The sequence below is a fragment of the Saccharomycopsis crataegensis genome (assembly GCF_037102585.1).
Source record: "Saccharomycopsis crataegensis DNA, jcf7180000000075, whole genome shotgun sequence".
NCBI classification, from domain to species: Eukaryota; Fungi; Ascomycota; class Saccharomycetes; order Ascoideales; family Saccharomycopsidaceae; genus Saccharomycopsis; species Saccharomycopsis crataegensis.
Genome location: NW_027043822.1, coordinates 616,077 through 635,516, shown reverse-complemented (window position 1 = coordinate 635,516; position 19,440 = coordinate 616,077). Strand labels below are relative to the sequence as shown.

Genomic DNA, 19,440 nt, shown 5'->3' with positions numbered 1-19,440 from the left:
ATCGTTCTTATTGTTACATAAATTGAGAAATTTGTTGTTATTAGCGCGAGAAACTGATATCCATGGAGCTATTACAATCGGAGTATACACATGCTACAACGTAGGCTGGGGGAATTTCAAGTGTCAATTGTGAACCTAACGCTAATGCTATCTTAAGTGACATATAATTTTAGTGCCAACTATACGAACAGCAGTTTTGGGGTGTTCATTTCCCTGTTGTTTTTTTTCGTGAGTCTTTTTTTTTTTTTCAACTTTTTCTATTATTCTCTTGAGTGGAAGTCAGAAAGAGACTGAAAAAAGAAAAAAAAGAAAAACGGAAGAAAAATTCAAGTTGGAATTTGACAACAGCTTGTAATTAAACTTTATTGAAAAAATTAACAAAAGGGCTCGAAGAAAGTGGTCAGATATATATATATATATATATATTAATATTTAACAACTGGGCAGAGATAGCCGAAGATCACGTATTGTTTGTTAAGTTGACGTTACCCTCCAGGCCAACTCAGTGGAAGACACAACTCCTGATCATCTGATATTCCTAAGCATGGCGTAGACGATGTAAACCTAACCCCTGCCATTAGTTATTCATTGCCCGTACGCCAAAAATGCCATAAACCCTACTTAAGTGACAACCATTCGATTCATATAAGATCCCTACACTTGCACTGCATGATTTCTGTTGTACATACCTGCTATTGAACGGGAGAGGATGAAACAGATTCACACAATACACTGTGTAGGATCAGTAGGATGTCGGATAGGTGTATAGTACAATAGACACAATTAGAGGCCTGCTGTTGAATAATAAGATGAAGAATATCACAATGCGTAGAGCACAAAACACTACGGGATGGCACTCGGAAAAGTAGCTTTTTCTTCACCACGCGTCTCTATGCACGTTGACGTATTGTTCAGAAAACAAAGTTTTAGAGGAGCGGGGGTGGTTTCCTGCATGTTTTTCTTCCTGTTGGAGGAAGTGGGGTGCGGGTATCTCCTTCGAGGAGTCCCAGGAAATTTTTTTCTTCTTTTCTTTTATACTTAATGCCATTCATTTCTCTTCACCATTACTACACACTTTTTTTTTGAATAAGATCAACCGATATTATATATAACCTTGATCAACATAAACTTCAATAATTAGAAAAGAAAATTAAAAAAAAAAAAACGACAACTCTTTTTCTGTCTGCTTTCTCAAATATTCTCCTTCCAGTATCTCTTTCCAACTGTTCTTTTTACATTCAATTTCTATTACCAGATTCCCAGTTCAAAAATGTCTCAAGATTTGTCATGGAGATTACAAAAGCTTAAAGAACGTCAAGAACGATTACAACAGCAGAAAGCTCAGAAGGCTGCAGACGCAATTGCCAACAGAAACAGCGATAGTTGTGTCAATTATTCCTCCGTCAGCTACCAAGAAAACTCTGAAGAGTCGTCAACAATAAACAGTCCATATTCTCTCGAAGAAGTCGTGACAACAACATACACCAATCCTAACCCTGTCTGCAGATTTAGTCCATTATACAACACCCAGGAGTCATCCAACAATTTGAACACAGTATCGTCATCAAATGTTTCCAGTACCTCAGCTTCCAGCGTCATTCCAAGTTTTGCCAGAAGACCTAGCGAATTTGGTAACTCAACCTCTGCCTCAAACTCTTCCAGAAATCTGGTTTACTCAAGCAACTCCAACAGCTCGTTATCCATGATTGGTGCCAGTAGCACTACTAGCAGTATCAGCCAGCATTCCTCAATGATCGTTAATGGTAGTTTGGCTGGTGGAAACTTTCAAAACTTGATTAATAATAGCATGGATGTCAAAAGAAAGTCAACCCAAGGAAATGGTAATTTCAAACCTGCCGATAACCTCAATAATAACAACAACACTAATACCCTCAAGAAAACTATTGATGATGCTCAAACTAACGATTTATTAAGCTCTTGATTTGTTTGTTTGATATCTATTCATTTACGTTTGTTTTTGCTTATTGAAGCTTTCTTTTGTTGATTCTGTTTCCTGCTACTTTTTTTTCTAGGGTTAATTGTTTTTTTATATTCTACATTTGCTGACATGGTTTGTCTATTGCTATTTTTTTTTTTCGTTCCCTTTGTTAATAATTTGTACTATACCTTACCATCATGCTAATTATTTATTCAAATTATCTCTTTATTTGTTTTGTTTTCCTGATTTTTTTGCTTTTTTTTTATAGTGCCTAATTATTTTGCTGATTTGGTATGACACGATTTTTCTTGCTTTTTGTTTATAATGAAATTAATTAAGACTATTGATTCTCCTCTTAGCTACATTAAACAATTGTATGCCGTTATTAATTCCCATGCTATTGAAAATTCTTCTGCATCTTGTCAATTTTGCATGTCACTCTTAATTTAATCGCATCTAATCTGGTAATTATTATATTCGTTAATAATGTACATTTTTTTTCCACTCATTCTAATGTCCATCACTATATATCGCAGTATAGTCATATCCAAGATTGAGCAGCAATTATGATTATTCATATTTATTGATGTAATTGGAAAGGGTTTCTTGTGTCATTGCCCTACAAAATGTATCGTAGTAAAATTACCATCGAGCACATTGGAATAGGCCATTAGCGAGGGAAATACATGCATTTGTTTCTAGAATGTTCAAAAGCATGTACATTTGTCTATCAGCAGGCTCGTGGTTGAGGATAACTGTAAAGGAGTTGAATTATGTACCTTTCGAACCGCGAGAAAATTTAACGATAGTAAGAATAACCTCACATAATATTGCTGTACTCATATACATATATATCCTTTCCCACGTCATCATTCACCAGGCAAAGCTTTTTTTTTTCCATGGAGTTTTTTTACTACAGAACATCATCAAGTAGCGCTGGTTATTCTGTGCCAAGGTCTAAGTAGAAGCAACATTTCTTTAAATAAAAGGAATCTGAGTCCTTGAGGGGAAGCGAGGGGCTTCATATACATTATATTTATGTGTCTTTGTATATATACAGTTTGTGCTTCATATTACACGAATTAAGGCTCGGTGTCAAATATCTTGACATATTTAGTATACAAAAATGTCAAAAGAAAAGAAAAGGGAGATGAACCCCTCCGGGGGAGAGCAGCCAGCATTCTCGTGTACGAAAAGGGGAAAAACATATGCGATCTGCTAGTAGTATATTTGGTGCAGTGCGATTTTTTATTTTAGATGGGCTCTATTTTTTTGTTTTTTTGTTTTTCTTTTTGCTATTAAATATCTTTTGGTTGTACATTGGTGATCTTCGGGAATCTCTTTTTCTTAAATTTATCAAGTTCAAGCTCAGGCTGAGTGAGCTATGCTCAATTTTCAATTTTTCAAATATGCTAGGAGATTTAAATTTTTGCAGACATCAGCTCTATTCCGCTACTATTTGACTATTCTCTAACTGGATTCTCAAATCTTTTATTAGTTTATGGCTATGTTTGATAAGCGCAATTTACAATAACCCCCTTCTGCCCTTGAAGAAATGATCTCATCTTGACCTCTTATCTAAAAATTATGAATCAATGAAATATATATTAAATATTGATCTAACATATATATAAGAAGAATATACAGGTAACAGTGAAAAGTCTTTGGGTCTGCTGTGCTTGTGATTTTTTCTTTCTCTTTCATTACAAATGACTTTATCTATAGACTATCCATATACGCATTTATTTATCCTACTTAGCTTTCTGTGCTTTAAATTATAATGATCCTGCTAATAATATAGAAGTATCCTTCAAAAATGATAATCTAACATTTGACAACGGTGCAGCAGAAAGAATACTAGAGACAGAATTGGAGCCACAAAAGGTTAATTACACTGAAAATACAGAGCACTGTATGATTTCATGGGCCTCTTTCTTCCAGCAAGGTTTTCAACAATTCATTTCCTTTTTTTTTTTCTCATTTTCTGTAGCAGAAGTGAATGAGATAATAGTTGATTTCTTCTTTCATTACAACAATTATGTAGTGCTACAGCAGCCACACATGGTTTATAGAATATTATCCATATGAGAAGCCAATCACATTCTACTCTAGGTTCGAGGCACAATTTAAACCACAAGCCCTTAGTCTCTCTGGATCATTTGGCCATAAAATCTTCTTGACAATTGAAGTTTTGAGTATCATATTCTGCTTCTGCATGTTGAATAACCTTGCACGTGATGAAGGTTAGCAGCGCTCTTCTATCTCTTTTTTTTTTTTTTTTTTTTGATGTTTTTCACCTAAACTCCAGGGAAAATTTTGTTGTATAGATTGATACTAAAGAATCTTATCCCCGAGAATTACAATATTAATAATTATAGCGGAGCAATGTTACCATTTCTCAATATCAGATGCTCTTCTGGTGCCGCCAGACAGATAATAGCCAAGAGATTGTTGTCAAGAACGCCGGCTCAACTTTCAGGGCACAACAAATGGTCGACCATTAAGCATGATAAAGCCAAAAATGACGCAGAAAAGAACAAGATCTCCAATAAATTCTCAGGGGCCATTGCCGTAGCAGCGCGTGAAGGCGGACCTGATCCTACAAAGAACATTCGATTGGCGACGGTGATTGAAGCAGCACAAAAGGCCAACGTGATGAAACGGGTGATTGAAAACGCGATCAAGAGAGGGTCAGGTACTGGCGATAACAAGAAACAGTTAGATCAGATGGTCTACGAAGGGGTGGGACCTGCTGGTGTGGCATTCGTCGTGGAAGCGTTGACCGACAACAAGAATAGAACCATTGGGGAAGTTAGAGCATGCTTCACAAAGTTCGGGGGGTCGTTATCGCCTTCATTGTTTAATTTCGATAGAAAAGGTTACGTTGTTTGTGAATTACCACTACAGAATGCCTTGACTGAGGACCAGGTATTTGACAAGGTCATTGAGTGTGGGGGTGAAGACTACGAGGTTTATGAAAATGATGAAGAGCCAACTAAGGATAAAGACGGGAACTTGATTCCTTTGCCAAAACTATTAGAGGTCACTACCGATCCTTCAGATACTGGTAATGCCACGGTAGAATTGAAGAAGGATTTCAAAATCAAACAAGTTGGTATTGCTTACATTCCAAAGCCTGATTTGGTCATGAAGGTCGAAGAGGTCGAAGTCAGAGAGAAATTGGATAAATTGCTACAATCTTTGGAAGATCTCGATGATGTGACAGATGTTTATTCTAACACCGAGGAGAACTAATAAAATAGGAGAGACTGGTGCCTTATAAAGTTGGAAGGTCTTTTTTTTTTCTTTGCTCTTTTTACGTGTATATAATGTATATATTATAGGATTTTGTTCTGCCCATAAAATAATGACAATTCTCATAGATGCAGAATTCCTCCAATTCCAATTGCGATATCAGTTGCCAGTGTCTAATTCTTATGTCAATTTCGAGAAACTTTGTAGTCTAGCCAATCACAGCGTGGCAGAGAAAATGGGTTCACCGGTCACATGATTTTTTTTTTTTTTGTTTCGCTTTTTCCCCAATCACCAATTGCCTAATTTTTGTGTATAATTTCACTGTTATATCATTTACAATACACTTCTACAACAACATCAAACCATCACATAAACAATGATTCCAACTGCCTTCCGTCAATTCACCTCTGCCCGTGTTGCTTCCATGAGACCAACTCAACGCGCCATGAACGCCGCTAAGAAGTCTGGCGTCCGTTACCCAGTGGAAATGACCCCATTGTTTTTGGCAATGGGTGTTGCTGTCTGCTCTGCCATCTTCTTCTCTGGTAAGAAGTTCTTATATGATGACTCCTTGCGTGTTGGTAAGAAGAACCCTGACCAATCCCACTTGAGCAAAGCTTTGGAACAAGACGAATAGATTATCGGGCAAATAAATGTTATCCAAAATTCAAAATTAGACAGAGACGGTAGGACAGATTTTCTTCAATGATGGCCTTTTTTTTATAACGTTTTGTCTTTTTTTGTGTGTGTTTTACATATATTCTCTTGACAGTATTACTTTGTTTACCTTAAATATTTATACTATTTGTTGCTTCATTTCTCGGTCTGTTCTCCAATAAATTATGTGCATTCTACTGTGGTAACACTTGTACCGGTGCGTCGGTTGTTATACCCCAAAACCACCTGGCTTTCAACTATTGATACTCGATTAGAGGGCTATATGATTAGTGTACTTACTTTAGGAACCCCAATAAAATGTTCTTGTTTTTTGAATTCTGGCTTTACGATTATTGTGATCTTATAACTGATCTGTAATTATTATTACCTGCTCACACACACTAATGAAATTTTCTTTGAGTAAATACATACCCGAATGTCCTTCCATTAGACTCTGCCAACAGTCACTGCATGACTGTATTATCATTCCAGATATTTGATATAACTGTTGCTGGCTTCCGTGTAAAGAAGCAGCAAATCACCAAACCAGCATGTAAGAGTGGTGGATGTTTCGGTAACATTTGTGCCCGCAATACCAACTCTGGGACCTCCGTAAGGGTTTGAGAGTATTCTGTTCTCTTTTCAGAAAGCACAAAAGTGATAGAGAAAGAACATTAGCAATTCGAAGTAACTTAAACTTCAACCTGTGACAAGTAATAATAAGAATGAGGCTTGTATGTTCAACCAAATTTCATCCGACATCAAATTCCTACATCAAAACAAGATATGGTGTGGGAGTCAGAGACTTCAATGCGGCTTGATAAGGAGAATTGGCAGGGTTCTTGGTTATCACTTTGAAAAAAGAAGAACAATGGGACAACTCTTAAGTAATTCAGAAAATCAGTATTCAGCTAAGCTCCTAAATACTTCTTCTTGGCTACTATTGTTTCAGAATACCGATTTATCGCACCATCTTGTGTGAAACAGTAGCACAATTTTCAACCATCAGGAGCATCATCTATGCTATAACGAATTAGCATGCTAGCGATTCCAACTTCTATAAATGTGCTTTGACAAATTTGGAGAAATTTTGCACAACCTCTGTCAAATAGTTTAAAGAATTCTGGTGGAATCCAATTATAATGTCCCGCAGAAAGCGATCAGGAAACACCCCCTTACAATTGAAACGTCATATTTCTCAACAAAATGTGGCACCAAGTGTCAACACTTCATTAAAATAAAAACAATATCTTTGTCACAAAGCATTTATTGCAAGAAGTGAACAGCTTATTCATCTAAATTGAAGATGATTAATTCTTGGATATATCTTCCCAACCATCATCATCAGAATACATTTCTCATTCTCTTCCTCAAAATCTTTATCCTTTGCAACGGGCTATCGAGCAATTCCTTATCTATTGAAATTTCATTCAAATATCACACACATATACATTATCGGTAATATTGGCAGGGTTCATGGCCTCATCAAGCAATGAATAATATGACAGGGACATACAAACACCTAAAAAGTTTTTTTTGACATATTTTCATTCCGAGGGTGATGGCACGAGATGTACTGAGAGCCGGAGGAAGTATCACCATGCACTGATCATATGGTTAGGAAAAGGAAGAAATGAATTTTTGTCCTTTTCCAATTGTGTTGAGATACTTATTATTGGCTGATCCTACTTTACTTTGCCAGTCTCTTTTGGCCTACAAATAATAGCGATGCAGTTTTCATTCGTTTTTTCAATTTTCTTGCTCATCGTCGGCATTTATGCCCAAACCTTCTGTCGTTGTGAAAACGAACAAGATTTATCGTACCTATTATTGGTGATCGATGATGAAATCAAACAGGAATTCCAGTCAAAGTTCCCTGATATTAATTACCACTCAGATTGCTCTTATTGCTCGAAGTTACACTGTCAATATAACTTTGAAAAGAATAATGATAATAAACAAGTCTCCCTACACGAACTAAATGTGAATTGCTTCAAAAGAGAGAGTTCTCGAGACAAATTGGTAATCTACGGTTTTATATCGTTGACAGTATCTCTTCTATTCTATCCACTTATTTCACAATTCATTCAAAAATGATTCCGATTCTGCTCCTCAATAGCTGAGTTATTGTATTTACCCCAGCCAAATGTAATTGGCGAAAATGCCGATGATGGCCCTTTATAATCATCACCACAACTTTCAATCAAGTTTAAAGTATTGGTAACCTTGGATCTTGAAACAGGATTGAAAAATTCTCCGACTGCATCAGTTTTCATAGTTCCGCCATTGATATTTTTGGAAGAATACCACATATTATATCTATCAGACTCTCCTAGCGGATTTGATGTAACCCTTGAAAAATAAGGTTTCCTCGGTCTCCTATGAATCAATCTACCAACTTTTGATTGTTTATTCGAATCCTCTAAGGGTAAATCTGGATGTCTTTCCTCCGAAATTAATGATGAAGGCCTTTTATTATTACTCGTTGTCATTGGTGGTGGGGGCGGTGGCTGAAATGGTTTATCAATGGCCAGCATAATATTGATCCTCTCAACTTGTCCAACTGCCACTTTGTATTCAAACTTTGGTGGTCTTAAGATTTCGAATTCCTTCAAAATCCAATCTTTCAAGCTCCCAACATCAAACAATTTACTATCCCCCACCACCAAACGTCCCAATTCTTTAGTAATTGACACTCCGCAATTGCTCCAAAACAATCCATTTAAAGCCCCAAAAGTCAACAAATCCCCAGGGTCATTTTGCGTTCTATCAGACTTTGCATTCGCTTCACTACTAGAGGATTCAATGCCACACCAATAACCAAGCGCCTGGACGGAAACCTGGATCAATTTGATCTGGCCAACCATCAGAAACACCATTGCTTCAAGCATATATAACGAAGTAATAGCAATGATTTTCCAAAACGTTACCACCACCGCCCTGGTTTGAAGAACAATGAAAATCCCTCCGATGATAATGGATATGATAAAATCTCCAACAATTTTCGTTAGCGCCGCCATCAATCTCGACAATCTACTACGTGTCTTGCTGGTTTCCTCAGCGAGAAAGCGGGCGGTGCCTTGATTTGATTGCGTAACTCTTCCAGGATCTTGATTACTCGTTTGTCTGCTTGTCTTTTTCTTTTGCTTGCTGGATCCAGTGGATCTATACTTTGGCAATGACGACGATAGCGCTAAGGACTTTCCATCTGAAAAACCAGTTTTGAGTTGTGTTATTTTCATAGCGCTGTATTTGACAAGAGTCTTTTTACTTTTAAGAATCTTTCTATTCATCCTAATAATACTGTAGTGTTTATTTTCCCTTTTTTTTTTTTTTTTTCCTTGAAAATATTGGCACAAAAAGCGACACATTAAGCCTTGCATACATCACAAGGTACAAAAGAAAGAATTATTCGTAAACTACAAAAGATAAATCTTTAAATAATATATACAAGATAACTTAATTTTCATGTTTTCTCATTAGTTCTGACTTAATCGTTTGATTTCTTGTAAAAAATAATAAAAAAAAAAAAAGTTACCACACGCTCACTGCTTCAAGGCGAGCAAAAATCTACTTTCATCGCCCTTGTCTAACATTAATAACGAACTAACCACTGGTAGCAATTGTTTTCTCTGGTCCTTTCTTTCCAAGAACCCTAAAAGAACATTTCTAATGTAGGCAATATTTTCCTCCTTCAAGTTCCCATTAGCAGCATCAACTGTTGCCTGGGCAGGTAAAACTAAATGATTACTACTTAATACAACAGAGTTAGACCTTGAAGATACGGGGGTTCCAAGAGGACTCTTTGCTGGTGTGGAAGAATTGGAATTGGCCACGCTTTCTTTAAGAGACTTATTTTGGTTCAAAAGCAATTTGTAATTCTTGGTCAATCTATCCACCTTCATGGATAACTCATCATTAAGAAGTTGATATTTCGTGACTGATTGTTCATATTCTCTCAATCTTGATTCTGAATTCTTGAGAGATTCTTTTAATTTGGAAATCATTCCGAAGTCATCACGCTTGTACTTATCGTCCAACCTATCAATGGCTTTCTTTTCAAAACTATATTTTTCCTCAACCAATTTGTTCAACTTATCATAATATTCTTTCTTAGTTGATTCTTCATCCTTGAGTGAATCTTTCAATTCGGAAATTTGTTGCTTCAATTCATCGATGGAACGATTTTTCTTTTTCACGGTCATTGACAATTGATTTCTCATACTTTCATTGTCTTCTTTAAGATTCTTGAATTTTTCCATTAATTCACCCATTTCCACCGATTTATTAGTTTCAAAATTGGTAACTAATTTTCTGATATTGCTAACTTCTCTAGACTTTTCTTGTGATGCTTTTCTGGAATCATTCAATTCTTCTTCAGTGGTTTCCAACTTGACCTCTAATTCTTTGTAACGCATCAACAATTCATCATATTGTTTCTGGGCGGACTCGATTTGATCTGAAGATGTTGCTTTAGTTTTTTGATACGATTCCACTTCTTTACTAACCTTAGTAAAGTCTTCCGTCAATTTGCGCTTCTCAGTCTTCAAGGATTCAAGTTTCAGTGTCAATTCCGCCCTAGATTTTTCTAAAATATCTGCTTGTGCTTGCAAGCTAGAATATTTATCCTGTAAATATTTTTCTGAATTCTTCAAGTTATTATTTTCGAGCTTCAACTTCATTATACTATCATTCAATTCTTTGATATTTTTATTCAATTCCAATGTAGTGCAATTGTTAGTCTCGAGTTGTTTGTTTTTATGTTCAAGAGTGGTTTTCAAGGTTACAACTTCCAATTTTAATGAAGTTTCATTATTTTTCATTTTTTCTGCGGCAGTGACTTTAGCCTGCAATTCCTTCAATTCAGAATTCAATTCTTCATTTTCCTTGGTCAATTTCTTCTCAGTTTCCTTTAGTGATTTAACTTCTTTCAATGTTTCATTATTATTTTTGACGGCCTCTTTCAAAGTAATAATCTCTTTTTCGAGTTTAGTGATTTGTTTAGTTTTAATATCGATTGACTTGGTATGTGTCTTGATTTGTTTATTCAACGAAGGAATTTCTTTCACTTCCTTTCTTAATTTAGCCAATTCGGTTTCTCCATTCTTTAGTTCATTTGAGGTTTCCTCAATTTCTTTTTTGAGTTTTTTATTGTTGTTCTCTAATTCTTTGATCTGTTTCAATTTCACATTGTTGGCTTCCGTTAACTCATGTAGGCTGTTTTTATAATTTTGTTCCTTATCATTAAAATCTTGGGTAATGTTGGCCAAGCTAAGTTTTATCTCCGCGTAATTCTTCAATAATTTATCATTATCTGCTAATTGCTTCTTTAGGTCAGCAACCTCCTTATTTCCATCACCCTCTTTCTGCTTCAACTCTTTCAATTCATCCTTAGCACTGACTAAATCATTACCAACATCACGCAACATGTCTCGAAGATTCTCAACCTCTTCTTCTTTCCCCTTAATCGCACCATATTTGGTTTGTAAACCAGAGTATTGATCTTTAATTTTCGTCAATTCATCACATTTGCTGGCCAATTCCTTGTTTAATTCTTCGTGCTTTATCGATAATTCCATATATTCAACACCGTCGGATTCCTTACTAGGTTTTTCTTCCTTTGAAGAATCATCATTTGTCGACTGGCTCGCATTTTTAAGCTTTGATTTAAATAATTCCACAAGCTTTTCGGTGGACTGAAGGGACTTCTTCACTTCAACTAACTCAGTTTCTTTGGTCTTAAAAAGATCATCTGAATCTGACAATTTTTTAACATAATCACCCAAACTATCCTTGACTTGCTTCAATTCCTGTTCAGTGGATTGCAAGTTTTCAGTTAGGGACTTAATTTTCCTGCTGTTAGATTCGTCAAGCTTTTTATTGCATGACTCTAGGTCATTGATCTTTACTTTTAGCTCCTTAATTTCTACTTCATTGGTTTCCAAGAATTTAGACTTTTCAGATTTTAATTCTTCAACAACATTAGTCAATTCGGTGTTGGATGCGGTAATTTTCTTGAGTTCAGCCTTTCCATCGTCAATCATTTTGTTTAAGTCAACTGCCTCTTTGGTCAAACTTTCAACTTCTAAACTTTTTGATTCAATTTCTTTGGTGAGCTTAGAAATTGTTTCATCATCATCATCGTCATCATCAACTTTGACTGATGTCGCTTGGCTTTTATTGGCTTCGAGTTGTTGATTTTCTTGCTTCTCTTCATTTTCACTTTGTAATTTTTCCATTCCTGCTTTCAATTTCTTATTTTCTCGCTCAATTTCCCGTATTTTCGTTCTTAGATCATCCAATTTTTTATTGCTGTCGTCCAATTTCCTGTCTTTTGCATCATTAGCTTTTTCGACTTGTTTTTCCAAATCTTGGGCCCGTCTTTCTAAAGTTTCAATCTTGATATCCTTTTCCAAAATTGCACTTTCGGCGTTATTCACTTTGGTGTTGAACTTCCTGAGTTCTTCATTAAGCAATTTGTTCTTCATATTGGTGGAGCTGATAAAGTTCTTGAACCCTTCAATATCTAAGATCGTGGAAATCGGGGTGATTTCCTTCAATGCACTTTCAAAACTTTTGATAAAATCGGTTTTTTTCTTCTCAGTTTTGTAAGCGTCGAGTAATACGGGGTATTTCTTTTCGTATTTCTCGAATTTTCTCAATTTTGCTTTCAATTCCGGAGAATAATCGTCATCTTTCAATCCCATCTTGGGAGAGGATGTTTGTGCAGGTGCAACTGCGACAGATTTGGTTTGCTCATCAGAAGGTTTTTCTGTAGTGTCAGCATTTGATCCGTCTTCTTTTTGCTTCTCAATTGTTGTATCATCATCTTTGTTTTCTAGCTTCTTATCTGCGGTATCCTGATCTTTGAAACAATCATCATCATTTTCATCATCCTTCATGAAGCCATCAATATCCTCAGCGTTCGGGGTATTCTTATTTAGTATTCTTTCATCATCATCTTTGCTATTCTTATTATTAATGCTATTATTATTGCCGCCATCGGCAGGTGTTAAAGATCTGGAAAATAGACTCCCAGCGCCGCTATTGGCAGGCTTCTTTGCTCCATCTACTTCCTGGACTCCATCATGAGTTTGCTCGCTGAGGCGGGTGATTTCATCTTGCAAGTTCTTCCCGAACTGCGAGAATTTCTGAAACATCTCGTTATCTTGATTACCAAACACTGTCAAACCCAATAATGGGGTTATAATTAACAACGAATTGAAAACAGGAGAAAATCGCTGGAATCTTTGGTCACGTGTAATAAGCTTTGTTGGAGGGGTTTTTGCACCCTGAATTGGTTGCTTTTATAAAAATGGAAAATAATCGATAATTATTTGTAACGAACGATTATTTTATCTTTATTATTTATTCTGTTAGTGTGGTGGGACTAAAAGGAGATACCTATGGTTGCTGGAAATACGTCATAAAACTAGCATTCATGGTGGCATGCATGCAATTCCCAACATCATTGATGAATGGCTAGTTAAATGTATACTATCATTGAAGCTTTGTTAGCTTATTATTGTTAAGCTCAACGAGTTATTCATTAAATTCAAAGCATAGGATATTTTTTTAGTTTTATACACAGAAAAAAAATAAAAAGAAAATTGAGGAATATAAGTAGAACGCTTTTCTCATGGATCACCATATTTCCCTTCAACAATAATACAACCGGTTTCTTCTAATCTCAAGACGAAATTTTTCCGCTGCAAATGATTTCTGACCATCCAGCTCATCAATTTTGAACGACGGGATCTTATGGCTTTGATAGGCTTACTGAATTTCTGGGGTTTCTCAACAGGGTCGTTTTCACCAGTATCATCGACTGGTTGATCAAAAAGAATAATTTTCAAAGTACGAACATACCTGGCGAAAATATTTTCCCCCTTTGTGAACTTTAAAGGATCATGGCCAAACTTTTTTCGGTTTGTAACTTCTTTGCTCCACCAATGACTCAACACATCATTCAATACTTTGCGGATCTTCCTAAATTGATATTCTTGTAGATTGATTATGACATGCGGGGATATATTAGAAATAGAAACCTTCGCTCCATTACTAGCAGGATTATTGGCAATTTCATTGGTTTCAGGTGCTTCTGGGGACATTAATGGATTTAAAGAGATTAGATCTCCGTAGCGTTCCGTCCAACCTTCAATATTATTCGTTTTTGCCTTCTTCTTATTGGATTTAATAAAAGGCACATGTTTCATTAGTTTCGAAAGCTCTTGAGATTTTTCGATTGGAGCTGAAGTAAGAGCTGAAACGGGAGCTGCAGTAGAAGTTGAGGGAGGAGTTGAGATATTTGTTGTAATGATGTTTGATTGAGCTGAGGAAGATGTGGATTGAACATCGGAGATGATAGACGATTGAAGGGGAGCAGGAGATTCGTTATGTGTATCCAATACTGAATTTGAAAAAAGATCTCTAGAAGGAGATCTAGGTGGTGGTGGAGAAGACGGTGGCGAAGGGTATGGGGAAATAACTTTTAGTGTTTTCTTTTCCTTGCAGCAGTCGATGGATTCTCTGGTAGTAATGTGCAGCAATTCACTAGTAAAATCATTGAGGAAACTTTCAAGAAATAAAGAATGTGTAGTGTGTTGCTTATCAATATCCTCGTTTTCATTGTTGAATGTGGGTTCATCTTTAGAGACTTGCTCATTTGAATCATCAATTGTATCAATTTGAGAATATTCAATATTATCACGATAGCGAAATTCCAAACTATCGATTCTTTCCACAATTCTGCTTAGTGTGTGGCTCAGGTCCAAGGAATCATCATTGTTTGCTTCATCAGTAGTAGTGTCATTAATATTGAGATCATCGGCAATAATTGTGGATCCAGAATTTTCCACATTGGCACTGTAATCTTTCGAAGCATCAAAATCGATCATTGTCAATATGATATGTGACTTTTCTGGCTCTTCATTATTCAGCTTGTCATTAGTATTATTGATGTATGAATAGTCGTTGAATATTATTGATACTTCAGGAGTCTTTTCTTCATCAAAATAATCGTGACTATTGATCTGTGAAAAAATGCGATTATCATCATTTTGTTCTTGTCCCTCTTCTCCTTCATCATCAGCATCCTCTCCAGCTTGTTCAACTTTATTCTCAACTTCAAGATCTTCTAGCAAGAAAGCTTGATTGATGATGTCGCTCGATGTAAGGGAAGAAGAGTAGTTTCTCCAACGTCTCGGGATCATAATGTCAAGAATTGGCAAAACAATTGATAACTTAGATGCATGGCTAGGGAAATTGGAGTCCAGTTTAATTCCAAAAGCAAAATTATCACGATTGTGAATTATAATTGGTGTGTTGTATGATATGGAGACTGTAGTGTCTTTTGTCGCCTTGGCCGACTCATCAGGAAGGTCTTGGAAAAAAAAATTAGCGGAGATAACAGAACTGCTGTCCGAATCCCAATCATTGTGAATGATCGACATCATCGGATAAGTGATTAAGTAAGACAATTCACGAATCTCTATCTAAGATACTCTTTATTTTTTTTTGGATTTCAAAAAACATTTCTTTCGTGAGTACAGTAGAGTAATATTTTACTTATTGTGGTGGGGTATATATATGTGTTCATCCATTACAAGAAGATGAAGTTCAGATCACTGAATTTCTCATTTCAGAGCTTCCCAATAGACAACAAAGGATCTCTTTAGCTCAATAGAAGTGAGGACTAGTCATTAATTTTATATCACATTTGATACACTCCTTAATTATTAGAAAATGATATCCTTTTTTTTCCCTTGTATTCTATTTCCCCGAGTGAGTCGCCAATACAGAGCAAGGACTTAGCTTTTACGTCAGTGATACCCTGTACACTTTTTTAATAAGAATTTCTTCAGCAAGTTCAAACAATAATGTATGAAATTTACACTGTATACTTCGAATGACTGTACTTAAATCTATCAATGTTGGCACGAGGAGTCCATACTTCAAGTACCATCAACTCTTTGAAAGTATTGGCATTATAAAAAAAAAAAGCCGGGCTTGCCTCTACCCTTGGATTCCGGCTAATTGAACCTCAATTTTTGTGCACCATCCACGGTTGATAACACCCTCCCGGTCAAACAGGCTACACCAATGATGCCGAATTACCTTTATGGTTCCAAACAAAAATCTCCTCGTAAAAACCTGAAACACGTCGACGTATGCAGATGTATGTGTGTCTATGCCTGACCCACAAACTTGCATGGCGGGAGTACAGTAAGTTCGGGTTTCAAATAGTGATAAAATATCATCTGTTAATAGAATATTGACTAACAGCCTAGTATCAACTTACAGTATAGTATCATCTAACAGTATATTATAATCTAGTAATATAGAGTGGTGTGTGTACTATATTGACTCACGCAGTAGAAGTGCGGTTTAGAACTTATCAAATCCATCAAGGGACAAACAACAATGCTTGTGTGCCTAGAATGGTGCAAAGACATATTGATTGGGTGGGACTTCCTGAAAAATCTATTGAAGCACAGGACAGAGCACAAGCAAGAGTCGGCACACGTTTATAGGTACAGCTCTATCCATTTTTTAATATATAGAGTCTTTCAGTGGATCTACAATGGTTGGATTTATCGATATTCGTAAAATAGCAAGGGTCGCTCGTATCAAAAATGAAACGCTGGCTCGGCATTCGGTAGTGAGTCCTATTTGGTGTTATGGCTCTACGAAGGAATTGAAAACCCGCTGTTAATTATCCTAAAGGTGATCGTCTGCATCAATATATAGCGATTTTCCTTTAATGTTAATGAGCGGCACTGGACACACTGGATGAAGCACGAGAAGAATTGTCTTGATACACAAAATGACTTGCGCGACATATTTGCACGGGGTTAATACTAAATACATTGATCACCACTATGCAGTTTTTTACGAATAGTCAATAGTCATTGAAGAAGTTGAGAAAATAACCAAATAATAAAATTAACAATAATAATAATAAGGAGCAAAATTAAAAATAATTATAACTATGAATAAAGAATCCCCCCTTCACTACGTTTTCCCGATTTCAATGAGCAAAATAATGCTACTGCCCGACCTTAGCGACGGATTGGGTGGAAACTGAGTAAACCCCGAGCCGCTAATTTTATCTTAAACTTATGGTTTCGTATACTGTGATTTGAAATTTACGAGAAAATGTCGTGTATCAAGTGGTCGGAATTCCCGCAGTGTACACCAGACTTGGTCCGTCTTATGACTGCTTGGCCATTTATTTGCTCTTGAATCATAATTATTATCGATGATCTTCGCTCACTTATACGGCCAATTTTGCATCTCTGTACTTCGTAAATTCAGCTCGTCTCGAACGATAATCTGCGCCAAATTGCCCGACCCGTAAAAGAGTATAACTGTATCCATTTTGGTTTATTATTCAGCATCACGATTCTTATTCTTATCATTATTATTATTTACAAGCTAGATAGATAGGTAAAAATGGAAAAAGAAAGAAAATCAAGGTCAATATCCTTGTCGGAGTTTATTTTGCATTGGAGAGTTTTATTCCGGAATATTATTACAGCAAAAATACTCTGCCGAATGTTTCAGTTGAAACTAGAGAGGTAAAAAATGAAAATAAAAATACGGCCTGTTTTACGAAATATTGATCCAGGGGTGGGTGGCCCTGCACTACTTGGTGTGTACTTCATGTATGTGTCAATCAATTTTGAAACTCCCTGCTTAGGCCTCAATGCCTCACAACATTCTAACACAAGGCGTTGTACACTTCCATAACTACCGTACGTGTAATATAATATAAAATATATAAGAGAGATTATAATTTAATTCAACAGAATATACTACTGGTAATATTAATAAGAAAACTAATACTAACATAACATCATACTTCACCGATCAATCAACAAAGCGCACCACGATCGCCAGTACATGCACGACTGTAGATATGCAACATCAAATCTATAGCGACATTGACCTACATTCAGAAGGAATATTTTCGTATCCTCGGTGGGACGCCAGAATGTCCTATAACAGCCCTGGGATCCCTCTTCATAATATCAAAAACTGCTACAATAATCCCCATTTAACTTTTCTCAGCAACTCAAACGTCACCATCATGAACTCGCCGCTCACCAATAATGATCACAACAACCATCCAGATACCATGCTCCTCAATTCATTCAACTACGATCCTCAGTCATTCGTCCTTCCTGATCTTGCTACTTTGAATATTGCCAATTACCTGCCTCAACCAATGGTATCCCATAGGCTCAGGAACTGGCCTCCGGCTGGTTTAGGGGTATTCCCAAACAATCAGCTTCAAAACCCTCCTGCTTTCAACCAGGTCCATTTGGAAAGAATCGACAATCTCACAGAAGAAGTCAAGCAATGGAAAGGGTCTTACAGAAATTTGCTGAATGAATTCATAAAGCTGAAACAGGACTTTGAGTCACAGATCAGTAACTTGAAAGAACAGCTCGCGTTAACCCAAGGTGCCAAAAACCCCTACCAACCTCGGCAATTATCCTTCGATACATCTTCCAACACCGTTGGGTTTGACAAATCGATGAATACCAATGACAATAAAGAAGAGTATTGCCACGATTTTTCGATCAAACTTGACCAGAAGAATACACTCCCGCTCAATCATAATGAATACCATCATAGCCATACCAATAGCCTAGGCAGTATATCTTTCCTGGTTGACAACAACGCTACCAAACCAATGACCTTGAATGATGCCACTGAATCCATTCCTCTTGTCAATTCTCTTTCCGATGTCAAGACATTAGAGACACCTAACACCAGTCGCGATAGTATTATTACCACTTCTGGTATTTCTTCTCCTTCTCCTTCTCCTTCTCCTTCTCCCTCTACTTCTGCTCGTTTAAATCATAGAACAGCTTTTATCGGAATCAATAGTCCCATCGGTATGATTATACAATACTTAACTGTTAAAGAAATGGGGCCCTATGCCTTGGAGTCTGGTGCTGTCATCTCTGGGTACAAATATGCTGCCGAACAGCAACTATACATCACCACCACCCCTAGAGAGCCAAAGAGCAAATCAGCTACAAAGATGCCTGAGTTCCACATGGATAGAAGTATTACAATTCTATCTGAGTTGCTCAAAGAATGGTTCCAACCCAATTTGGATAAGTTCGGTCACTGTGTGAGTAGCATGGAGTGCCAGTACAGAACAAAATGGCGCCTGAAGGCTGGTGATAAGAAGTACTATTTGTTTCGCAAGGCCATCATCAACTTCATTCTAAGGGAACTCAGAAGAAGTCCGGGGTCTTCTGATAAGAGCAAAGTAGTGGAAAAATTGATAGATAAGATTGAGAAATTCAGAGTTGATCATAAGACCGGTTCAAAAATTAGTTTCGATAAATTGAGCAAGATAATTAGGAACAACGAAGGAATATTGATCGCAGCATGCCGGAAAGAAAGTAATCAGCAGTCCTATTGGTGATTTTATGATGGTTTCATTATCATTAAATCAATTAATGATCATTCTTTTTTTATAGGCTTATTTTATTTTTTTTTTTTTTGTTAGTTTTGGATGGTTTTAAGTTGTTGTTTTATTTTGTTCTATTTTGTGATTACTCTTCAGT

General features: G+C 36.4%; 8 protein-coding genes across 8 annotated transcripts; 5 read left to right on the top strand and 3 right to left on the bottom strand. All coding sequences in view use genetic code 12, as the record gives it.

The window, feature by feature from the left end:
- Nucleotides 1–1,270: 1,270 nt before the first annotated feature.
- On the top strand, nucleotides 1,271–1,942 carry DASC09_024140 (uncharacterized protein; the record flags this gene model as incomplete). Its single annotated transcript, XM_064996017.1, has 1 exon — nucleotides 1,271–1,942. The coding sequence occupies one exon, from the start codon at nucleotides 1,271–1,273 to the stop codon at nucleotides 1,940–1,942; it is 672 nt and encodes a 223-aa protein (XP_064852089.1).
- A 2,382-nt stretch (nucleotides 1,943–4,324) lies between these two features.
- DPC29 (post-initiation translation factor DPC29) lies at nucleotides 4,325–5,194 on the top strand (the record flags this gene model as incomplete). The annotated part of the gene is made up of 1 exon (XM_064996016.1): nucleotides 4,325–5,194. The coding sequence occupies one exon, from the start codon at nucleotides 4,325–4,327 to the stop codon at nucleotides 5,192–5,194; it is 870 nt and encodes a 289-aa protein (XP_064852088.1).
- Nucleotides 5,195–5,570: 376 nt separating this feature from the next.
- On the top strand, nucleotides 5,571–5,831 carry MRA1 (Mra1p; the record flags this gene model as incomplete). The annotated part of the gene is made up of 1 exon (XM_064996015.1): nucleotides 5,571–5,831. The coding sequence occupies one exon, from the start codon at nucleotides 5,571–5,573 to the stop codon at nucleotides 5,829–5,831; it is 261 nt and encodes an 86-aa protein (XP_064852087.1).
- Nucleotides 5,832–7,938: 2,107 nt separating this feature from the next.
- On the bottom strand, nucleotides 7,939–9,144 carry DASC09_024110 (uncharacterized protein; the record flags this gene model as incomplete). Its single annotated transcript, XM_064996014.1, has 1 exon — nucleotides 7,939–9,144. One exon carries the CDS (start codon nucleotides 9,142–9,144, stop codon nucleotides 7,939–7,941), a length of 1,206 nt encoding a protein of 401 aa, XP_064852086.1.
- A 252-nt stretch (nucleotides 9,145–9,396) lies between these two features.
- On the bottom strand, nucleotides 9,397–13,011 carry IMH1 (Imh1p; the record flags this gene model as incomplete). The annotated part of the gene is made up of 1 exon (XM_064996013.1): nucleotides 9,397–13,011. One exon carries the CDS (start codon nucleotides 13,009–13,011, stop codon nucleotides 9,397–9,399), a length of 3,615 nt encoding a protein of 1,204 aa, XP_064852085.1.
- Nucleotides 13,012–13,488: 477 nt separating this feature from the next.
- On the bottom strand, nucleotides 13,489–15,303 carry DASC09_024090 (uncharacterized protein; the record flags this gene model as incomplete). Its single annotated transcript, XM_064996012.1, has 1 exon — nucleotides 13,489–15,303. The coding sequence occupies one exon, from the start codon at nucleotides 15,301–15,303 to the stop codon at nucleotides 13,489–13,491; it is 1,815 nt and encodes a 604-aa protein (XP_064852084.1).
- A 652-nt stretch (nucleotides 15,304–15,955) lies between these two features.
- On the top strand, nucleotides 15,956–16,383 carry DASC09_024080 (uncharacterized protein; the record flags this gene model as incomplete). The annotated part of the gene is made up of 2 exons (XM_064996011.1): nucleotides 15,956–16,018; nucleotides 16,195–16,383. 2 exons carry the CDS (start codon nucleotides 15,956–15,958, stop codon nucleotides 16,381–16,383), a joined length of 252 nt encoding a protein of 83 aa, XP_064852083.1.
- Nucleotides 16,384–17,846: 1,463 nt separating this feature from the next.
- Nucleotides 17,847–19,298, top strand: CBF2 (Cbf2p; the record flags this gene model as incomplete). Its single annotated transcript, XM_064996010.1, has 1 exon — nucleotides 17,847–19,298. The coding sequence occupies one exon, from the start codon at nucleotides 17,847–17,849 to the stop codon at nucleotides 19,296–19,298; it is 1,452 nt and encodes a 483-aa protein (XP_064852082.1).
- Between the last annotated feature and the right edge of the window lie 142 nt (nucleotides 19,299–19,440).